The sequence below is a fragment of the Rutilus rutilus genome (genome assembly GCF_951802725.1).
Source record: "Rutilus rutilus genome assembly, chromosome: 20".
Taxonomy (NCBI): Eukaryota; Metazoa; Chordata; class Actinopteri; order Cypriniformes; family Leuciscidae; genus Rutilus; species Rutilus rutilus.
The window spans coordinates 10,684,236-10,707,343 of NC_140225.1; the positions used below are offsets into that span (position 1 = coordinate 10,684,236).

Sequence of the window (23,108 nt, forward strand, 5' to 3'; positions counted from 1 at the left end):
AGAGATAATTGCAAAGCCTAATGAATTTTCATTTAACGGATATGTTGATGTGGACACCAGTGGCTTGCAGTATATTGAAATAAAGATACACGCTGAATGCTGAATGCAGACTGATGTGGTGAAGTTTACCCAGCTTGGAACGTGAAAATATGTTGTTCTACAAGCTTTTACACGTATATCAAAGCAATGAAAGACACGTCATGAAGTACAGGAGATTTATTGAAATGGGCTGTACCGTAATTTTCCCCCTTTTGTACGGTAGTCACATAGACAATACACTCACAGCTCTCTCTTCTACACTCATTCATGCCGCATGCCAAGAATGCAAAGACAGACATGTTACTTCTGGATGAATCATCAATAACTACATCTACGCAAAATGTTTAACCACCCAACAGGAAAGTGTCTTGTTGAGAAAAGTTCTCAACTTGCCTATGATTTTTCTGAAACCAGAAGCAAATTCCTAGGGTAAAATTCTATATTCTAAGTAGTGTTATTTACACACTATTGGAAATTCAAGTTTTTGGAGGAGAATAAGTATTTTAAAGGAAGGAGTGTCTGAGTAGAAAGTAGTTTACATCAAATGGAAACATATATGATGCGGAATACTGAAAAACTGGTAACTTATTAGATATGATTGCAGCACCAGAGATTAATGTATATAAGACACCAAATGGAAAAGAAAAAAAATTGATATTCAAATATTATTTTCTATTTTAACTGTGTAGATACTGTGGCTTTCACATGTTTTAACTTCACGTTTGTCTTGCTACTATCCTTTGCTAAAATAACAAATATAAGTTCTTTTTTTTTTTTTACTCAGATTTTTCAAGTCTCAACAAAGTTACGTAAATTCACCCTAAACCATCTGTTGGGAAATTGCAGGAAAATAGCAGCATACAAAAACATGATAACCTCAACACATTAAGCTTTAAGTAGCTATAAACATGGCTAAATAATCAACAATGAATTTTTTTAAATCAAAGATCAACAGCAATGAGAGAATAAAAAAAAAAAAAAAAAACACATTTTGTAAAAACAAAAGAAGGAAATAATAGGTAGTCTAAGCATTTAGACAATTAAATCAATGAATATAACAAAAAAAAAAAAAGTACTTATTAAAAAAACAAATGTGTCTTCTTGATAATCAACCACAGTGAAACCATGTACAATGTGTCAACCATTATTCTGTAAATATGAGTGAAGGCAAACAATGTATAATTATCATTTCAGCTGTATATACTGTAAAGCGTGATAAAAGAAGTGCTAGATAATATCTACACAGGGTGATCAACACTGTTTGTGTGATTACAGACATTGCTGATTGGTCAAAATACATTCAGAGTACCACACAGATTTGCTCTGGAGAGAGATGCATAGCAGTTCCAGTTCAATGAGACAAAACGGAGAGGAGAAGGAAAGTGCTCGGCTGAATGTGAGAAAAATACAACAATGGAGGCAACACATCTTAACTGCCCAACAATAAGATCTACAGCAAATCTTAAGTAGTTTTGAACCTTATTTGATCGAAAGCTCGAGAAGAAAATTAAAGCATAATGCATAGAAGTCCAGATAAAAAAAATAAAAAAAACGGATAAGCTGAGATGGTGAGTTAGTAAGAGCAAACTGTATTATAACAAACTTTACTCTTCAGCTAATGACTTTCCTGAACTGAATCACATTCAATGGAACATTTTGGGCCGGTGAATAATATAATGCTGAAAAATCATTAATAAAAACGTAATTAAGCCCAGCGTATTATAACATATTTGTGAAATTTGTAAATAAACATGTTAACACATTTATGCATATTAAAAAGGTTAAAAATTTAGCATGTACAGAAAACTATATTGAGAAAAAAAAAAAAATTAACTTAAGACCAACTTCTTGCATAAACCTATTAATTGAAATCATTAGAAAAAAAAGAAACATAGGGCATTAAACTAGGGTTTTAATGTCAGCACTGTGTAACACTGCAAGTGGCACTGAATGCTTTTAACGTGAATCGTCAACTACACACATGTAAACCTCTCCAAATACATATTAAAGTGTAAGTTAATAAAACAAAATAAAACAATACTTAATTTATAACTTGAATACAACGCTTGCTCATTGTGACCCAATATAGTAGATGATGTGACTTCCTTTCCAGCACAAATAACCAGCACAGTGTTTTACCATGTTAATAAGAAAAACTACATCTGGGAAGCTTTCTGCAGAGCTATATACAGAGTATACACTATTGTGTTTTCATCAAATAAACATAAAAAGGGGTATTACGGCCTAAAGAACTGCCCTGTATCAGTTTTGTTCTTCAAATGAAGGGCTGTATTAAAACCGGTTATTTTACAGTTAAACTAAATTCATCATTCTAGTTTTCTCAAATGTACATTATTTAGTATCTGGTGCACACATGCACCACTGTTGTGCTGTATTTCACCACACAGATGCTCCAGGCCAGCTTATCGGCCTAAGGTGCGAAAAAGATGCTCAGTTACCAAGACCTACAGTACAGCCAATGTCATTTTCTCACCAGATATGTACTAAACATGATAGAAGATAAGAAAATGGAATTGGAAAAGTAGTACAATGTCAGAGTACTGCCTTGAAACTATAAAGCAATCTGTAAACAACTGTTCTTTAGCAAGGTTTCGTCAACATTGCTCATACTTGTTTTGTAAGAAACATGCTTTACATTGTAATAAATCAAACCGACAGAAATGTTTGTATAAAGAGGCCTTTTGAACTAAAGACTTATTCAGACTTCCCAAATGAATCAGTTATTTTCTGTGGTTTCAATTTTGAATGGACTAGACTTGCTCTGTTAAAGTTAGAAATTAAGTTCAAATAGCTAAAAGAAGTTAATACTTCTTTGCTCGATTGACTGACCGGCTTAACTTAAGTTTAATCAAAAACCGTCAACACTTTGGTGTAGTCAACTGTAGGCAGTCCACAGGTTTTGACAGTCCTGCAGTATACTGAAGATATGGAGCATCAGTGCAACAGTATGACACTCAGAATAAAGTCTTTGGAGACTGGATGCTCATTTCTACACTTCCGTTGTCACTATACATCAGAGGCAGTTTGTTTCTTGGACTTGTGTTAGTAAAGTTGCTTGTAAAGTGAAGAGTGTTATTCACATACACATTTTGCTCATTACAATCAAGCTCAAAATAAATAATAAGTAGTGTACCAGTCTATTATTTCATAGACGTATGCTCTGAAAAAGTACCAAAAGGTTTCATTACCAACATTCAGCAACTAACGTATCGATATGGCACCAAACACATGCCAATATCAAGAGTCTGATCACTATTTGTCTACAGTGTAAACACCATCAAGAGCGATAGGAGAGTTACCCTGTCAAACCCAACCTGGTCTTTCAGTAAACCAATCCGCCTTGGTGCTAAAACATCCAGTAAACATTCACTTCTATGTCACGTGGTGCCATCAATCCAAGTGTTTCCTTGCCTCACCACATATGTGTGTAGGACAAACGTGTACATTGATCTGGTACAGCTTTTGCAGTGTGAATTCAGTCACAGCAAATTCACTGAATTCAATCACAGCAAAGGCCTCATATGGATAGTCCATCCCAGTGATAACTACAAAACACAGTACTACTAAGAGTATTAAGTGCTGAATTATGTTATACTGACTGAATTCAAAGAAAAAGTCAACTTAAACACAGTTATTTTCGGTACAAACATAACATTGGTCTCCTCGCACGAAAACGCCGCTCTAAACTATAAATGGCAGCTTGTGAATATTTTCAAAAATGGTTCCATTCACAAGTATCAGTGAACAGCTCACAGGATTCTTAAAATAAAAAAAATCTAAATAAAGTTATGGAAAAATCGAAAAAGGCCATTTGGCATCTCCACATTTAGTGCCCGTCTTTCTTCACAATATATCCGGTTGTTCTTGCAAACCTAGAGTAACTGAATGACATGAAATCTGTCCGTGTGTGAAAGAATACACTTGCGTTCTGTCACAAGTTACCAACATTACAGTATCCTAATATAAGAAATATATATTTTGCCAGAAATCTTAAGTTACAATACGCTTCTGAGATCTTTTACTTCTTCGAGATCTTCCCAGCTTTTCTCTTGGGCTCATAGGGTGTTCTCAGGATGCTGGGCGTCTCTTCCATTACCCTGACCAGCAGGTTATCAATGTAGTCTTCCAGCTCCCGAATATGAGCATCTTTCTTTCTTACCACCTCTTTCTGCTTGATGAGCTCTTGCACAACTTCTTCAAAGGAGAGATTGCTGTAGGCCGCCATATTCGCATGCAGATGTGCAGGCTCCTATGCGAGAGGAAGAACAGATGACATATGATTGTTAAATGTACCATGTATTGAATACATTTAGAAAATACTTCTTGATTGCTCATAGAATGCTGAGAATTCTAAGTGTTCTCTGAAGTGCGTAAATCAATCGTGCATCTTTTGACCTATAATTTGAGATTTGTACTAAATTTCCAACATGAAACAATATGTTAATTTAAGCACTTCACATTGGTTTGTAAACGGACAAGTGGATAAGCAATAATGCCATATACAGTAGTAGCTGGACAAAGTAAACTAGACAAAAAAAAAAAAAAAAAAAAGTGTAAAAGATAAGAGTGAAATAAACATGTTAATGTTTCCTTCAAAACAGAACTCACTTGACAAATGAGCTTTTATTAAAGGTGTTGCTCTAACCGTTCAAGCCTCAGTTCTCTGAAGCAGAGTGATAATGTGTTGACATGAGAAGTGTCTGCATCTGACTTAACCATGATATTGAGGGACCAGCAATTTAGAAACATCTGCTATCATGCGTCTGACAAATTCACACTTTTTGCTGTCAAGGTGAAAACAAGCACTAAATGCAGTCAGTTGATAAAATCTCTCAAAGAGCTTATCCATTTCACTGTTGTCAAAATATGAGTCAATGTCTCTCAGTCCTGCTTAATTACTGATGCTTAGATAATTACAATAAAACTGCCACCCAAAATAAACATCAACACAACAGGACACAGACCTGTAATTCATCTAATTACCAAACAATCCAAATAGCTCCAGAAATGAAGTACTCGTACCAAATCTACTCTGATAAGGTTATCTGGGTGTTTAAGGAAATTAAATCTATGCCCTAGATAGATTTTTGATGCAAATTATTATAATAAATGAATATATTAGGTCATTAAATAGCCTAAAGGTTTTAACTGGGACGTTTTAAATAACATTGCTTTGGTTAGTTCAATGGTGATTAGTATGGAAGCTTGTTTCCGCCACTGAATAAAAAATAAAAAAGGTAATTGCATTCTTTTATCTCACAATTCAGACTTTTTATCTCGCAATTCAGATTTTTTTCTAAGAATTGCGTAATATAAAGTTGCAGTTGCATGTTATAATGTCAGATTTGCGATTCTGACTTTAGGCTACTCCTCGCAATTGCGAGTTTATATCCTGCAATTCTGACTTTATAACTTGCAATTGCGAGGAAAAAAGTCAGAATTGCAAGAAAAGAATTGCGAGATAAATTTCCAATTGCGAGAAAAAAGTCAGAATTGCGATTCTAACTATTTCTTGCAATTCTGACTTTTTTGAAAAAAAACCCCTGAATTGTAAGATAAAAGACGCAATTATCTTATCAATTTTTTTATTACATGGTGGAAACAAGATTACGTAGATTAGGACTAGGTGACATACTACAGTAAGTACAGAAAAAGTTTCAGAGTAGAATACAGTAGAATTCTAGTTAAATAATCAATCAATTTCCTCAAACGTTTTATTTTCCTTCATAAAATATTTTCACCACATTTATTCATATGCACCAAAATTGCCTCACATTTGGCTATTACAAACAATATAACACTTTTTACAGCCTTACATTTTTAAAAGTGAATTAAACACATTTGATTATTTTATGGGTAGCCATGTGTGATGATAAATATAATTAAAATATTAAAACCTGTATAAATGATCTGTGTTTATAGTATGTATAATATTAAATGTAAGACTAATACATTGCACTTGTTAGGAAATAATAATATGCAGGAACAAGCCTCTACACTTAACCTGAAGCCTCAGACTCTGAACTGCTTCTGGGTTTGAACTTGATCCACCATATCGGACAGATGTTTATACATGTGACACTTTGATTATGATTATCCTCCTTAGATTACGGTAATGAAAACAAAACATTCCTTCTCTTTTTCCCTGAGGAAACAGCAGAACAAATTTGACTCCATAAAACTGCCATTCTAGAAACTAATGCAAAAATACAGTGGCCCTAAAAAGCATTTAGACGCGTAAATCAAAATGTGAATGTCATTGCATTAGATAACAAAATAGAAAACCAAGTAGCATTTATTTTAAAGGGAAAAAGTACACTTAAAGTACAGTTAAAAAAGGTACACTTTCCAAGAAAAACATTTGCAGAATGAATCGACTGTAAAAAAAAATTAAAAAAAGAACGAAAAAAGTAAATAAAAAGAAAGATATATCGCTCAAAAAGAATTTGGATGCTTTATTGTTTCTGGTAGTGGAATATTTAGTTAAAGGATAATTCCGGTATTTAACACTTTGAGTCTATTTTGTAGTTTGTTTTGGATGAACAAGAGTGGTGGACAAAGAAATTGACAATGGTTCCTGTCTCGACTTTTTGACTATTTTACAATTGCCCATGACCGCTTTAGAATGGGAGTCTATGGCCATGCACAAACATGTCCTTAAAACAACCCTTAACGTTCGTTTTCAAAACTGTTCAACTCACCGAGTGGTTAGTGGTGTTCGTTGATGTTCCAAACAAGTAGAATAGCGAAATACAGTTTCTGTCGTGTTTTATTTGGCATTTTGTAAAATCCCATTGATTTCTGTTGGAGGACATTACTGCTCGTTGATATTACTGCGCTACCGGGAACGGAAAAGACGCTTCAGACTCAAATATCGAGCGGAAGTTTATACGCGGTTGTGAGGTATCTGGAAAAAAATAGTTCCACTATAGAAAAATAAACGGATTGAAATCATACATTGCGCCGATATATTTGTTTTTAATCATCAACGAACACCACTAACCACTCGGTGAGTTGAACAGTTTTGAAAACGAACGTTAAGGGTTGTTTTAAGGACATGTTTGTGCATGCCCATAGACTCCTATTCTAAAGCGGTCATGGGCAAAAAGTCGAGACAGGAACCATTGTCAAAATTTCTTTGTCCACCACTCTTGTTCATCCAAAACAAACTACAAAATAGACTCAAAGTGTTAAATACCGGAATTATCCTTTAATGTGATGACCTACACCTGTAGTGAACTTATACATCCACTAAAAGTCATCATTTCATAGCAGGTTCATTATTTGTTTGATGCCACAGCACTTGCATGCAATAAAATTCAAACATTTTTAGGTGTGCTTGTTGAGTTGAATGTTTGGTAATGCAGGTCAACAGACAACACAGGCCAAAACAACACTTTCTGGCACATACAGAACAGCAAACACTGAATCAAAGGAAGATTTAGACAAAGAGATGATGCATGAATTGCAAAACCACCAGGGCACAAGCTAGCGGGTGCAGGAAAAAGCCCAGGAAATGACCATGAACTGGCAAGCAGCTGATGAGCAGATTTAGGCAATCAGGAGTGTGGGAGAGATAAGACTTCCACTTGGCATTCTTCAGTTGTCTCATTATGGGCACTAATGAGGGCCTTTGCGTTGAAAATCTAAAACTCCAAGTCCTTTGAAATGCCTCGGCCGACTCTCCCACCCCCCACCCCCCATCCTTTAATTAAGGCCTTAGAGTGCCAGAGACACTATTTCACGGATGCAGTGTTAACATAACCTCAAAAATGGGTGAGGAAAGCCATTTTCAGCAACGCGTCTCCAGTTTCAACATCACTTCAGCAGCTATTCTCACACAGCAGACAAGCAAACGTCGCGTTACTCTGCGCTGGACATGATGACGATCACAATCAGTATAATTATGACAAAGTGAGAGAGGGCTCCTTTCCACGTTTAACACTGACCGTGGTTTGACCTACAGTGTAAAATTAGACCAGTGACAAATTGCGTATTATTAATGATTAGATTTCCAATTATTGAGTGAGAGAACATACTGTCCAAGATGGTTCACTAACGAAATGGAAGCGCACTAATAACATCACACTGCTTCAAATTACATGCAGATCAAAGACGATGACCACCCATTTCAGCTGTTAATTAGATAAATGGGCCTCCAAGCGGATCGCCACAAGTGATAGTCAGAGATCAGCATCATCAACTTCCATGTATAATAGGGCTGCAATAAATGACCAATTAAAACTTTGGGCAAGTTTGGAAAACTTGTGAGAAATGTGGTCAAGCTGTGTCTGGACAGACTGGACAGTGACAATGTGAAAATACACCCTTGTTTACCAATGCGTAGAAATAGAAAATAATATTCTTACATTTAGTGTGGTCACATGTAATTCAACTTTATATGTATGACAATAGTGTAAAGCATAAAAGAAATGGAGTGTGCAATATTTCTTTTGAATGAACTTACCTGTTCTCTTGCATGTTTCATGCCATGCTTCTTCTCTGGAGAGTTTTTGAATCTCTGAGTAAGGTCCTCATTACTAGTGGGTTTTCTCATGTTGTCACTGATAAACAAACAAAAAAAAATTGCCAGAAATCAAATTTTACTCCAATAAATGTGTAAATTGTGTTCCAAAACACCTGGTAATATGCATGCTAATAAGCAACTAGTTAATAGTGAGAATTGGACCCTAAACTAAAGTGTTACCTGCATTTTTCATCTTACAAGAAAGTCCTTTATTTAACGTTCTGACCTATCGATACTGGTGAAATCTTGCTCAACGCCAACAAGTACTGTCATAAAACACATCAAATCCTTTAGGGCAACTGCCACTTGCCAGCAAAAGTTCGATATAATTTTTGAGTTGACCTTTATGAAGTGACAAACAGGGGGTCAGGAAATGGTTTGACGCCCCCTCACACGCAAACAGCCAGTCTACTTTTCATTTCCTAACAATTGGTCACTAACCACAACAAAGGCTTTGCAGCCAGTAAGTTACGGCTCGCACAGTTGGGGTGGGCGGTACGACCAAAATCTTATATCACAGTATGAGCAATTTTATACCACAGTAACGGTGTATGCCTTAATTTCCTTATTTGTTTTAAACATTTAAAAGCTTAGGGTCAGTAAGATTTTTTTTTAAATGTTTTTAGAATTTTTTTTAATCTTTATCTATCTATCTATCTATCTATCTATCTATCTATCTATCTATCTATCTATCTATCTATCTATCTATCTATCTATCTATCTATCTATCTATCTATCTATCTATCTATATATATATATATATATAAACAAACTGTTTTCAATTTTGAATTTCCAGCAACATTACTCCAGTCTTCAGTGTCAAATGATCCTTGAGAAATCATTCTAATATGCTGATTTGGTGCTCAAGAAACTTTTATTATTATTATAGTTGAAAAAAGTTGTTCTGCCTAATATTTTTGTGGAAACCATTATGCATCTGTTTTCTGAATTTCAAGGATGAAAACTGACAGTAAATCCGACACCACCATTACTGTTTGTATCACTGTGTGTACAATCTGAAATTCAGATATGGTAATGGACGTTTTGTTTCCGACACATGTTGTAAGCTATAGACCAATCACAACAGGCTGGGCCATCTGACCAATCAGAGCAGAGTATGCTCGGAAAGGAGGAGAGTAGAGAGACTGGATCATTGATCAAGCCGTTTCAGACACTGTGAGAAAAGAGGTGATTCTGCTATCTATATTATGAGAAAATCAGTGTTTTTGACCTTGGATACATGTAAACCTATTGTAGGAGACATCCAACACAAAATTAGGAACCTTTAATATAGCATCATAGGTGCACTCAAGAAACCCCCCCCACCCCCTCCCTCCCCTCCATCCCCCTTATGAATCGTAACAGGAAATTAGGAAATTTAACCGACACATTTTTTCCACCCATGCCACAACAGTCAAACACCATTGCAACTTGCAGGAAAATAAACTGACTTTAAACTTACATGGGAGTACAGTTATAAGTAATGGTCCAATCCTTTAATGATAAAAACTTGTGAATGGATGGGATACATTAAGGATGCTGGTTGTAAAAAGTCAGTTAATGTATAAGGTTGGAAAGATCACAGATATCTTTGTACACTATACAACATTAAGCATGTTTGTTAAATGTCTTTTAAGCTAACCTGTGACCCCTGGAAGACCTCTGATTTAAGATGCGAGAGTAATCTGAGAGGATGAGCGGCCTGGTAGCCTACGGGCAGATAAATTGTTAATTGAATGGTCTATCTCTCATTCAGATCTCATTACTGTGACTTGGTCAGGCCCCTGTAGTCTGGATTGGGCCTAATGACATCGATAAGGTCTTCCTAATGACAGACTTTCTCTGATAAACATTAAGTGCTTGACTGTCCTCACCTAACTCTACTGACAAAAGAGCAGAAGTTGGGAATGTACTGGAAGTAATTATTTTAATATAATCTATAATACTATCATAAATTATAGCACTACATATAATACTTACATATTTATTTGATTATTAATTTTAATTAATTTTAATCTATTTAGTTTTCCTCATTGAACAGTATGGTGTCAAAAAAGATACTAATGGCATTTGACCTCAAGTAACTATAATGAAAGCTTGATAAACAAATTAAAGACAAAAACAAAATGGCTAAAAACAAATTGTACCTGGATCTGTAATGTGAGATAAAAGGGTTGGTTTCACTTGAGGTTTCATTGGTAAAGGGGTTTGGAGATCGCAGGTCTCCAGAGCTTCCGGTCCGTGCTCCAGTGGCCGCTTTCTTTCCTTCCTTCTTCCCAGTCACTCTGCCCAGAAGACTGACCTTCTCCTTCTTCTCTCTCTTCTCTGCCCCCCACATCATCCCCTGATCTCCCTCGAAGGGATTGTGGTTGCGAGGGAGAGTGGCGAACTTCTGGGGCATGTTGTCTCCGATGTCGGAAAAGGGGTCACATGGCACGTCGCTGTTTGGGACACCATATCCATCGCTCTGAGAGTGTCGGTGAGAGGCAGCGCCCCCTACGGATGAGAAAGACAATGTTTTCTTTAGCATTTCTCCATAAAATGCAGCTGGGATGGCATATTTGTGTAGTCCAAAACCCCAAAACAATTTAGTATTTTAGCACTTTGGTTAAACGCATGAAATTAGGTCTGTGGAGAACAAGCTCAAGAAATGTTCACGTTTTGTAAACGACGTAAAATACATAAGTAATACCCCTTGTGATTTTTTTTAAGCAAAAGGCGGTTGCTAAAAAGTGGCTAAACGGGACTACAGAAGTTGTCGGGACATTAAACATCACACTGAACAGGTAATCTCATCTACTTACTAGTCCGCTTTTACAAAATTTCAGTATAAATGTTTTTTTTTTTTTAAATAAAGACAGAAAGAGTTGTCAGAAGCTTAGTGATGGTGATGTAAAAGTCTAGTGGCTATACTGAAGTTAATTTAAAGACTATGTTTAGCTTTTCACTTATGGTTGTTTACACTGGTTGTTCATTTGTGAAGGTGAACTATATGTTAAAGAATCATAAACTTTTGTTGGTCACAGAGTAAACAATACCTTTTGCTGCTAATATCACACAATATTTAAACACATGAAAAAAGAAAATATAAAAGAATAAAATTGCTGCACTGAGCACAGTGAACTATTTGAGCAGACCATGTACTCTATGTCCTCACCTTTCTCCTCAATTGAGTTCATAGAGTCGAGTTTAGGCCTGAAGTGAGTTCCTATCAGATCAGACATGGAGTGAGCAGCAGAAAGTTTCTGCGTCCCAGTGAGCAGCGAGCGTTTTGGCTTGGGTTCAGGTGCAGCCTGAGGGTGCGGGTGCTGGTCTGGCAGAGAATCAGTCTCGCTCCGTCCTGAGCGTGGAAGGATGGCAGAAGATGTGTCTGAAAAGGCACCGTCGTGCTTGCGACCCTTCATCTTTTCCTTGAGCTTGGAGAACGGCGATCTGGGTTTGTCTCGCATCGACAAATCGAACATGCTGGCCGTCATGTTGTTCCGCATGAACTGGATGCTAACTTGAATCTTGCCTCTGTCTTTCCTCTTCTTACCTGGGCGTGAGTCTAGATTGTACCAGCTGACAAGAGAGAGACAGGAAGTATGAGGCATATAGCTAAATTTGATCAATAAAACAGTCTGAAATACAGAAAACATTGAAAAAAGACAAATTAACTGACAGTTGATGTCACTTTGGACTGGGCTATGTGTAACAGACAAAGGCCAGTGAGAGCTGTGTGTGTAAACCTCACTCCCCTGACCTAAAGAGGCGTGTTAGCGACTGATGCTAGCAGCTGCGGTCTTTATTGTCCTTGTTAGCGCGCCCACCTCTCACGCCGCAGACCCCGGTTCGAATCCCGCTGGGAGCGGGACGATTAGGACCGGTTACATTTTGTGCCCTGACTCAGATGGGAGGTTTAGGTGAGTAAGTGTAACGGACGTAGGCCAGTAAGAGCTGTGTGTGTAAACCTCAGTCGCCTGTCCTCAAGAGGCACACACGCGGCTGCAGTCTTTAGCGACCTTGTTAGCGTGCTCGCCTCCCACGTCAGAGACCACGGGTTGATGCGAGTTGAGTAGGACCGGTTACATGTGCATATTCAATCATGCTCTTCTTATCAATATATAATGTAATGTTTGACTATTATATAACAATTAGTTTTTAAAGAAAGATTTCCTATGAATATTTATTATTGTTTAAACTTCAAAACGGCAGAAAGTATTTCACATTATCCATAAAAAAAAATGTTTAAACTGGGTAAATGACACACACAAAAAAAAAAAACTATTTTCCAGCTAACACAACACTATTCATCCAAAAACTCAATTAGTGAAGTTGACTAGTTTTTTTTTATCGTTGTGTCACATGCATGGTTGGCCTCTTAGGTGTTACTGGAAACAGCTAGGCTGGTGTTACATGCGCCAGTAATTTGCAGATGTTCTAGTGTACTTTCACAGCTTGATAAAAACAAACAGCAGAAAACCACACACTCTTTCACTTCTCCTTTTCTGTGAAACCCCCCTGGTGGTAAGACTCTCTTTCAGGCTTTGCTCTGTATGTATAATTCATACAAAAACGACATGGGGGCAATGTGTTTGTCTGGCCAGAAACCCAATTTCACTTCACAAAAATCCACAGCATAGTCCATTTAGTCAATTTGAAAGCCTTCCCCCTTCCTGAGAACGCATATTATAGCAGGGATAAACATAATTCCCTGGTAACTGCAAAGGTTTGGGCCACATAAAGAATGTGAAGTAATACGCCCCCATCTAGGCCATTCCCCGGCTCCTGTTTATTTAACCTCTTGCTCTTTTTTTTCTGCTGGAAGTAATGTGATTGATGCTGTAACTGTGTGAAAAGGAGGTGGCATTTGCACAAATCTGGCCTTTGTTCATTGATGCTCACACCGGTATTTGGAGATTATGAAATGGACAATATTTCAGCAGAGCCGCGTGATGCTCCTGCGATATAAGACACTTGGAGCAGGATCATTCATTTAGAAATGATCATCGTGAACACTTAATGTAGTACAATACTAGACAGAGATTTGGCCAGAGTGTTCAATGAGTGAATTATGCAATACATCATCTTACACCTGCATAGGCAAACATACTGTGGCAAAGCATATTTCAAAAGATATTAGAGATTTCTTTATTAGTCAATATTGGATATTTGTCGGCCGATATTGTATATTTATTATTGCTTGCTCATTTTCCCTATTTTTTTAGATGCCCTTTTGCCATCATTTAACGCTCAAAGTTAATGATTAAAAACACTAATAATTATCTCTTTTTACAATTTAACAAATAATTAATGATTGTGAACAAATTATGATGTGAGATTTTTTTAAAGAATAACAGATACAGATTAACTGTATAATTTAAGTAATTTTCTTATGTAAATTTATTATTAGACATTTTTGAGGTGGGAAATTTGTTATCGTTCTATATTTTGTGTTGTTCCTTTGGATAGTACATTATAATGGTGCGATATCTAGACTCGTGTTTAAATTGACTGATTTTAGTATTTGATAATTTATTAAGACAAAATGTTGAAAATGAAAATAATGATTGGGTTATCGGTATTATATCTGTGCACCCATATTCAACTGAAAAAGGAATAAAACCTGAGAGACTGTGTTGAATGGGATTGAATATTTTTGTACAAACATAGTTTGAGCCCTTTTTTGACCTCAGCACTGATTAAAAAGACACTCTGTACACTCGTAAACCAGCCCTGCAGAAATGTAGTTCGACACTTCCACCCTAGACACAGTTCTTTCATGCAAACACTACTGTAAACACTCCTTCAGTATCGGAACACGGTTCCCTCTGGGGTCGTCACAGGCTGCCATCTTGCTGAGTGCTCTTCTTCCTTCATGGCACAGCTAGTGAATGGTGATTATGTTTCTTTCCAAGACCATCCACACACTGGGGAGCTTGTAGATCCGAGGGAAGAGGGTTTACCTGGTCTCAGGCCCAGTAAGGGAGCTCTGATCTGGGCATGTGGAGAGCCAGCCAGCCCCTGTTCTTCACATGGGAGTCAAGGCCAAGATAAATCTTCCTCTGCCTGGAACCACAATACTCCCACTCTGCGAGGGCCGCTGGGAACCAGCGTACAATCAACAAACACAGGTGTGCGATAATTAGGGTCTGTCGACTCCAATGTCGAAACGGACTCTTGTACCCTAGCGTCAGTTAGTAGGAAACCTTTGCATGAACAGAGTCATTGGGGACTGCTAACCCTGAGAGTCAATGGGATGCAAGGTTGGTAGAGTGATTTGTGCCACGAGTGTCAAAAATGATCTCAGAAATCAGTTACAGTACATAACTCCCTCCCAAGGGTGTGACACCATAGTATCGTTGAATAAATACAGGCACTGATTGTGACATACCGACAATAATTATAAGCTTGGAGGAAGTGTTGAAATATCCAAGAGAGTAAGGATGCATCTATATTAATATTCTAGCAGATACCAATAAGCTAATAATTATGCTGTGTTCCATTTACCTCAGAGGAGGGATGTCATAGCTGGGAATGATGTCACACCCCAGTTAAAATGGACTACTAAGATGAAAAACTAAGCTGGACGCATCCAAGCAAACCTTTGTTGTGCTTTTTTTTTTTTTTGCACAGATAATCCCAAAGTATCATGCCCACAAACAGAATTTGGTTAGTACTGTGTGCACCACTGAGTTTGCTGAGACACAGACAAAGGAAGTAGTTAATAAACAATATAGCTGCGTCCCAATTCAGAGGCTGCATCCTTCGTAGGCCGTAGGCCGTATTCCGAAGGCCGATTGCTTCAGAGCGGCACAACGAAGGCTGTCCCAAATCTCCTTTAAATACGACCTCGAAATGCATCCTTCATTTCCCAAGCAATGAAGGATACAACAGATGGATCCTTCACGGCCTACCCTACCCCAGAATTCATTGCACGCCGGTGACGACAGTATTTTTAGAGAAATTGCTGGATTACACTATTAAATGTAAGTATTGGGTTTCAACTTAATCAAATATCAAAATGATACAAATGTGTAAAAATTAAAGAGGTTCAAATGTTGACATATCTTACTAAGATAGTTACTACTTATCATGGAGTGACATGATATAAAAGCTTTAGCGTAAGTTCTGCCAGGAAGACTCAATCAGCGCGTCATATATTACCTCACTTCTAACCAATCATGTGTTAACACTCGCAGTATAAAAGATTGGTACTTACATTTGTCTGAGTTTGCAGATGCTGACGCTGCCAATTACCTCCATCCTCCCCAACCACCACCAAGATGGTACCTTCCCCTTCATCCTCCCCACCACCACCAGGATGGTCCCTTCCTTTACCTCCAGGGGGTCGGCTGCGCCCCTGCCTTCGTCTTCAGGCAGGATATGCAGCTTCCGCAACCCTCGCATCGCGCGCTAAGGACGGGGCCTACGCCAAAGAACTTTATAAATGTATGCTTGCTGGGCTGTTAATAAATATACGCTTGTTATATCAATTTATCTCCCGAGTCTTTCTGGTAGAAATACTTTTACAGTTTATACTCTATTATATGTACAGAAATGGATAACGGTGAACATATTTAGGAAGGTTGTTAACCCCGTTTTGTTTTCAGACAGTTGAATATAACCAAAGTCTCTTTCAGGCAAGTCATTTCAGTTAGCGGCCATCTTTGAAATGCCTCTCGGGCAGCTATTTCCTGCAGTACAGCTCCTATCTCTTTGAATGGGGAACATCAAATTCTACAAAGCTGTTCACCAAGCTTATGATTAAATTTCATATTTGAAATCACCAGTGAAATCTGTGACAACTGTCTGAAATTTTGTTTCCAAACGCTCAAATCATGAAAATATTTTTTTTTAATAAAGGGGGAAAGAAATAAAACAAATCAATACTTTTATTCATCAAGGATGAGTTAAACTGATCAAAAGTTACAGTAAAGACATTTATAATGTTAGAAAATATTCTATTTTAAATAAATGCTGTTCTTTTGAACTTTCTATTCATCAAAGAATTTTGAAAAAAAAAAAAATTGTATACAACCGTTTTCAACATTGATAATAATAATGAATGTTTCTTGAGCATCAAATCATCATATTAGAATGATTTCTGAAGATCATGTGACACTGAAGACTGGAGTAATGATGCTGAAAATTCAGCTTTGATCACAGGAATAAATTAGTTTAAAATATATTAAAATAGAAAACAGTCATTTTAAATTGTCATAATATTTCACAATATTACTTTTTTTTTTATTGTTTTTTATCAAATAAATGCAGCCTTGGTGAGCAGAAGATACTTCTTTTAAAAACATAAAAATTTTACTGACCCCAAACTTTTGAACAGTAGTGTATATAGTATATCTATCTATCTATCTATCTATCTATCTATCTATCTATCTATCTATCTATCTATCTATCTATCTATCTATCTATATATACTGTGTATATATATATATATATATATATATATATATATATATATATATATAGTACACATATAGTATATCTATTTATATATATATAAAAAAGTCCAGTACAAACGTTACTGCCGCTCGTCAACGGCAGCTGTAACAGTTGCTAGGCAACAAGAACAATCCTCCATAGGCTAGACCATCCAATTTATGCTCAAATTTGCCCATTGGCTTCTGTCCATCATGGCCTCCTAATCATCCCCATATAGCCTATACTGATTGGCTTCATCACTCTGTGTCCTCTCCACCAATAAGCTGGTGTGTGGTGAGCGTTCTGGCGCAATATGGCTGCCGTTGCATCATCCAGGTGGATGCTGCACATTGGTGGTGGTGGAGGAGATTCCCCCTTCTATATAAAGCACTTTGAGTCCCTAGAAAAGCGCTATATAAATGTAACAAATTATTATTATTATAATTTAAGGCGTAGCCTTTGAAGTCTGCGTCCTTCGAAGGATGAGGCCTCTGAATTGGGACACAGCATATATTACAACTGATTTGCTATGGTTGATGCGCAGAGCAGCCATATTGAATTCTGAAGTCAGGGTTGTTGCGCTTCCCCAGAGTTTCCCAGTCGCAACTCTGACTTGAGGGGGTGTTCCATTTAAAAGTTCCTACTGGGAACCGGGACTTTCCCACTTCCCAAAGACAAATGGAATGCAACATTATTTTTCTTATTATGGCCAATAACTGCAGTTAATAAAATCCTACACTATTGAGAAGTTAAATCAATCATTTTAAATTCTACAATCATCAACAGATCTCCAGTGCAAAACATACACTTTACTAACTTACATGTAGGTAAAAGCAAACAGTAATATTTTAAAAACTACATTTTGTAATTTCTGTCATTTATGTTTGCAGCACTGCCTTTTCTACTTCAACCACCCATACCGGTTTCTCTCTCAGTACTCAAATAAGCTATTACTGGTCTGTACATGCCTAAAAAAAGTGAAATCAGAAAATATTAAGACGCACTAATGAATTAGTCTTGACATTTATTTACAGAAAGTAGTCTATGTCACATCTGAAAATAAAAGAGGAGTGTGGCGAGCAGCAAGAGGCTGAGGGCCGTGGGAGAACAGCGCAAGGCAGGTGGCGTGATTGCTAATGAGCGACACCTGTGAGACGCACCGGTCTTGTATCTCTCACGGAGGAGCGAAAGCATAAAAGTAGGAGCGACAACAGTGAAGATCGAGAGAGGCTAGGCCTGGATTTATGTTGTGTTTTGTTTTATTATGTGTGGCGGCAATCGACCGTGAGGGACTGCCGTCTTTACTTTAATTTTGTATTTGTTATTTATTTTATTAAAATCTGTTTGAATGTTCGCCGGTTCCTGCTTCCTTCTTCCCATAACATCTAACCTCGTTACAAGGAGTAAGTCAGAAGATAGAAGAACATAAAATGATGGAAGTTTCTTTAAAGAGAATACAGTCACCACTGCCTGACAAGAAGGAAAATATAACAGCATGCAGGATAATCATCCTCACTAAACCGGTTCATCCGCCATGGGATTGTGACTCAAAACTGCCATTAAAAGAAGTCAAACGGCCTTTATCTGAGTTGCATACCAGAACAAAATGGCCTACATGAGATGGTTGCCCTTCCATAGTATTGAACAGCAATGGCATGTCCAAAGACATTTAAAACTCAGACAACAGGTTTCAAAAACAAATACATAATTACACTAAAGTTCAATGTCAGCAACGTGGAGTTAAAGTTCCAGGAGTTAAAAATAGCCCAGGCTAGTGCTGCACGATTAATCATATCGCAATCGCGATGTCAAAGCCTACGCGATTATATGACGCAAAATGCTAAGATTTTATATTAAATAAACAAATTAGCGCTGTTAACGCAATTAACGCAGCATCTGTTAATTGTTGGCATCCTTTGGCTAGTGTTACGTGATCCCGCTCTTATTCATGCAAATGCTTTTAAACCATTCATGCGCGATAAGACATTCATGCGCGAAAGAACGCGCTGCCTGTGAATGTCCTGACTGTGGCACACAGAAAGACTCGCGCTAATATCGTGCGTGCGCACAAAACAGCATGCCAGAATACAGTTCTCTTTCGATCTTGAACGAACAATAACACACACAATTATGCCAAAATGTTTTTTTTTGTCGAGTATCTTCATAACATAAGAGTAGTCTTATGATGAACGTGAAGAGTTGTGACTCGTGAGAGAATGAGGCGCGTGTGAGATCCGCGTCTCTGACAGCAGCAGCTGGTCTTAAAGGGACAGTACACAGTAGACACTAATTATATCTGTCGCTAAAGTTAATCAAAGAACAAAGGGAACAGAGAAAAACACTCACTGCTCTTGACTAAAGAACTTTTTTCTTTAGGCAGATTATCACTAATCTGTGTACGTGCATTTATTTTCCTTGAGAACCAAGCAAGTTGACTCATGAAACCATTTGTTTATTATATCGCATATCGCAATCGTAATATTGACCTCAATTATCGCAATATGACATTTTCTCCAAATCGTGCAGCTCTAGCCCAGGCCATTTCAAAACCTTTCATTCTGTTATTCTTTGAGTACTATTGGCTTCAAAATGCAGACAAGCATTAAACACTATAGGGTCTATGTAGGCTGATATTTCAGAGCCAGACCTTGAGGTCTGCTCTTATGATAAAGGTAATCAGTCAACAGCTATCATGTGACCTACAAATATTCAAAACAATTACAGTTTAAAAAAAATCTAAATGAGAAAAAAAGGCCAGTGATTTCAAAATAATTGTATAGATTGTGTAAATACAGTAGTGACGATCACTGGTACCATAAAAAGATTTGCACGTTGGGATTGGAACATTAAACTGCATTGTTTAAACACCATTCATAGTCACTAACTTCACTGTGATACTAAAAGAGGACAAAGCTTTAGTATCAGGTCCCTCTTTTAAGTTGCACTTCTGCTTATGGACCCTTTTCCTGGACTGTGATGGCGCCACCTTTATTAACATCTAGTAGTTTTTCATCGTAATAATAAAAAAAAAGTTACATAAATGTAAATGCTATAGTTTGTTTTATTACATTGGCAGTAAATTAACGCTGCTGCAAGGGTATTTATAATACAACGGCTGAGAGAGGGACGGCAAAAGTAGCATGTAAAAGCTTACATGTTTTTTTTTCTTTTGCTATTAGAGCAAATGGGAATACAAAAATGATATTTGCTGTTGTCTCCCATTCACCACTATAAAAGTTTACCCAACTATGAAGACATCCGCTTCTGAGAACCCTGGAAATGTGAAAAGGCTCCATTTGAAAGAATATGTTTGTATAGTTCTACGAGGCTTTTGCATTAATAAGTTAAAAGATCTGGCATCAGCAATGAATGAAATAGCCCACTTACTCAGTTTTCCGTCGTTCCTTGTTGTCAAATATCTCATTTAAGTTGATGAGTTTTTGGCCCAGAAATTTATCCAATCCAACCAGGGACCTGTGCATCACTGTGAGGCACAGCTCATAAACCTCTGGATTGCTCTCCATCAGCAGCCCTGGCAGTTCAAACGAAGCCTCTTCCTTCCACACCGGGCTGAGGGTCTTCTCTGCCACTGATGTGGAGTACTTCTCTCTGCCCAGCTGGATGATTGTGTAGGCATCGTTGGTGCCATTCTTGCCCTTTGGTTGCAGGTCTGTGGCTTGGAGAACAGTGGCTTGGACATGAGTTGGAAACCACTTCTGCGACTGTTCGCCCAATGACATGATGACTTCAAGTGTAAAACTATGGATTTTGGTGTGTGAAATGATAAAGTGTAGTAGCTACTTCAATTTGGCCGTGGCATTTTGTTTAGCTTCTAATCACAGTAAATGAGTGACCAAGAGGTGATAAAAGTTGAAAGTTATGTTTAACAGCGTGGGAAGAACATAATTTGTAATTACAAACGTTGTGTCTGTTAACATACGTGTCTACAAAACACTCCACACATTGACCCCGCTTCAACTCAGGTCACCTAAAAAGACAAAAAAAAAACAGAAAACTAAATATCAAACTTAAATTCATATTACAATACAAATAACATAAAAATTTAAATTTTGACTTAAACAAATGATTTTAACAATACAAAAAACTTATATAAAAAATATAAAATTGCTTAAAGTTTTATTTTATTTTATATATGTATCTCAAACTTACATATATTATTCTCATATGCATTTTTTTATGACATTGTGCGTGTGCACATGAATTTATTGTGGTAATCAAATTTACTTGCGTCCAAAATAATAGTTGCCCTATGTCCTGTCAACCAAATGTTAAACGCATAGGAAACGTTGTCATTCAGAAAAGATATATAGTAACGTTACATATAGGCTACTAACATATGAGTCATTCTAAAAAAATAAAAATACTGTACACCATTGATGTAGATGAATAGGTTGTTTTATACTGTATATTAAATTAAACTAGAAGTGAAAGTTCATCGAGACAAACTTTAAGTTGGCTTGGAAAAGTTTGGAGGAGAAGTTTAAAGTAGTTTGAAGTATTACATTATTACTTGATTTTGTCTTTCTCGATCCTTTTATAACAATTAAAAATATTTTGTTGCCAGCATGAAAAACGATCAAATTATCAAATAATAGTTCTGGGTGGTTGCTAGGTGGTTGCCATTGTGTTCTGGGTGGTTGTTATGAGATAGATAGATTAGAAATATTAGATAGAATGGAAAATGAGTCTCGATGGATTAGAAATAGTACACAGAATGGCAGCTAATGAAGTATGATGAGCCTCTCCAACTGTCAACATTTGAATTTAGTTTAGAGTTAGAAAGAAAGAAAGAAATATTAGATAGATAGATAGATAGATAGATAGATTAGTTAGGAAGAAAGAAAGAAAGAAAGAAAGAAAGAAAGAAAGAAAGAAAGAAAGAAAGAAAGAAAGAAAGAAAGAAAGAAAGAAAGAAAGAAAGCTTAAATGAGTCTCAATAAATTAGAAATTGTACATAGAATGGCAGCTGATGGAGTCTAATGAGCCTCTCCAACTGTCAACATTTGAATTTAGTTTGGAGTTAGAAAGAAAGAAAGAAATATAAGATAGATAGATAGATAGATAGATAGATAGATAGATAGATAGATAGATAGATAGATAGATAGATAGATAGATAGATAGATAGATTAGTTAGAAAGAAAGAAAGAAAGAAAGAAAGAAAGAAAGAAAGAAAGAAAGAAAGAAAGAAAGCTTAAATGAGTCTCAATAAATTAGAAATAGTACATCTAATGGCAGCTGATGGAGTCTAATGAGCCTCTCCAACTGTCAACATTTGAATTTATACAGTTGAAGTTTAAATAGTCTTGGCTCAATTTGAACATTCCGCAATGAAAGTCTATGGGATTTTTCCAATTTTTGATCAGCAATTTTAGGAAAACCGTTAGTCTGATCCGTCTGAAACGAGCAAGCAACTCGAGTCAGAACAGCTTGAAGGTTTAGTCTGAGTTTAGTGGTTGTAGCTTGAACAGTTTAGGAGGAGTAGCGTGGAGAAATTTTGGCTAAGAATAATAATAATAAGCTTAAATACAATATCAGTATGTTGGCTTTTCCAAGCCAACTTAATAAGAAAAAAATGCAGTTTCAAATAAGTTCTTCGTTCAGTTCTGTCACATTCATTTTTTTTATCAAGACCTGAAATTTTACATTAAGGATTTTTTTTTTTTTTTTTCATATAGATTTACAACTTCAAATTTCAATTTACAATTGGTGTTCATGGGTTAAATTGGTTACTGGCCAAGTACTTCGCGGTCTTCCCTAATGTGATTCAATCAGACATGGTACAAAACCACTGAAGCATCACAGCTAGTTTTATTATTAGCCACAGTTACTGCTTCTGTCAAACATACAGCACAAAGCTCTGATAATTACCTCTGAAGCATCTTTCCTCGAGCACAGCTCGCGACGCCACTGCATGTGGGATGACTGCTTAAGCGAACCGGCATCAATTCTCTACATCTGTGGTGGATGGAAATGAATAAATTGCTTTAGTCGACACTAATTCATCTTAAACAAATATGTGTGGTATTCCACATCAGCCTTGTACTCGACTTCCTAGTTCCTCATTTCCGCTTATGCGGTC

The 23,108-nt window shown here is 36.8% G+C and overlaps 1 protein-coding gene across 1 annotated transcript; it reads right to left on the bottom strand.

Moving 5' to 3' along the window:
- Positions 1-721: 721 nt before the first annotated feature.
- Positions 722-23,108, bottom strand: rab11fip2 (RAB11 family interacting protein 2 (class I)). The gene is made up of 6 exons (XM_084392393.1): positions 22,898-23,108; positions 20,396-20,996; positions 11,745-12,148; positions 10,735-11,083; positions 8,528-8,624; positions 722-4,309 (listed from the first exon to the last, which is right to left on the bottom strand). Exons 2-6 carry the CDS (start codon positions 20,746-20,748, stop codon positions 4,079-4,081), a joined length of 1,434 nt encoding a protein of 477 aa, XP_084248519.1. The 5' UTR covers positions 20,749-20,996; positions 22,898-23,108; the 3' UTR covers positions 722-4,078.

What these genes read in the sequence shown, in the direction of transcription:
- rab11fip2 (XM_084392393.1), bottom strand. Translation starts at nt 20,748, where the DNA reads ATGTCATTGGGCGAACAGTCGCAGAAGTGGTTTCCAACTCATGTCCAA. An exon ending in AAGGAACGACGGAAAACTGA is followed by an intron (nt 12,149 to 20,395) that starts GTAAGTGGGCTA and finishes CTCTCTTGTCAG; the next exon opens with CTGGTACAATCTAGACTCAC. An exon ending in ATCTCACATTACAGATCCAG is followed by an intron (nt 8,625 to 10,734) that starts GTACAATTTGTT and finishes TTTGTTTATCAG; the next exon opens with TGACAACATGAGAAAACCCA.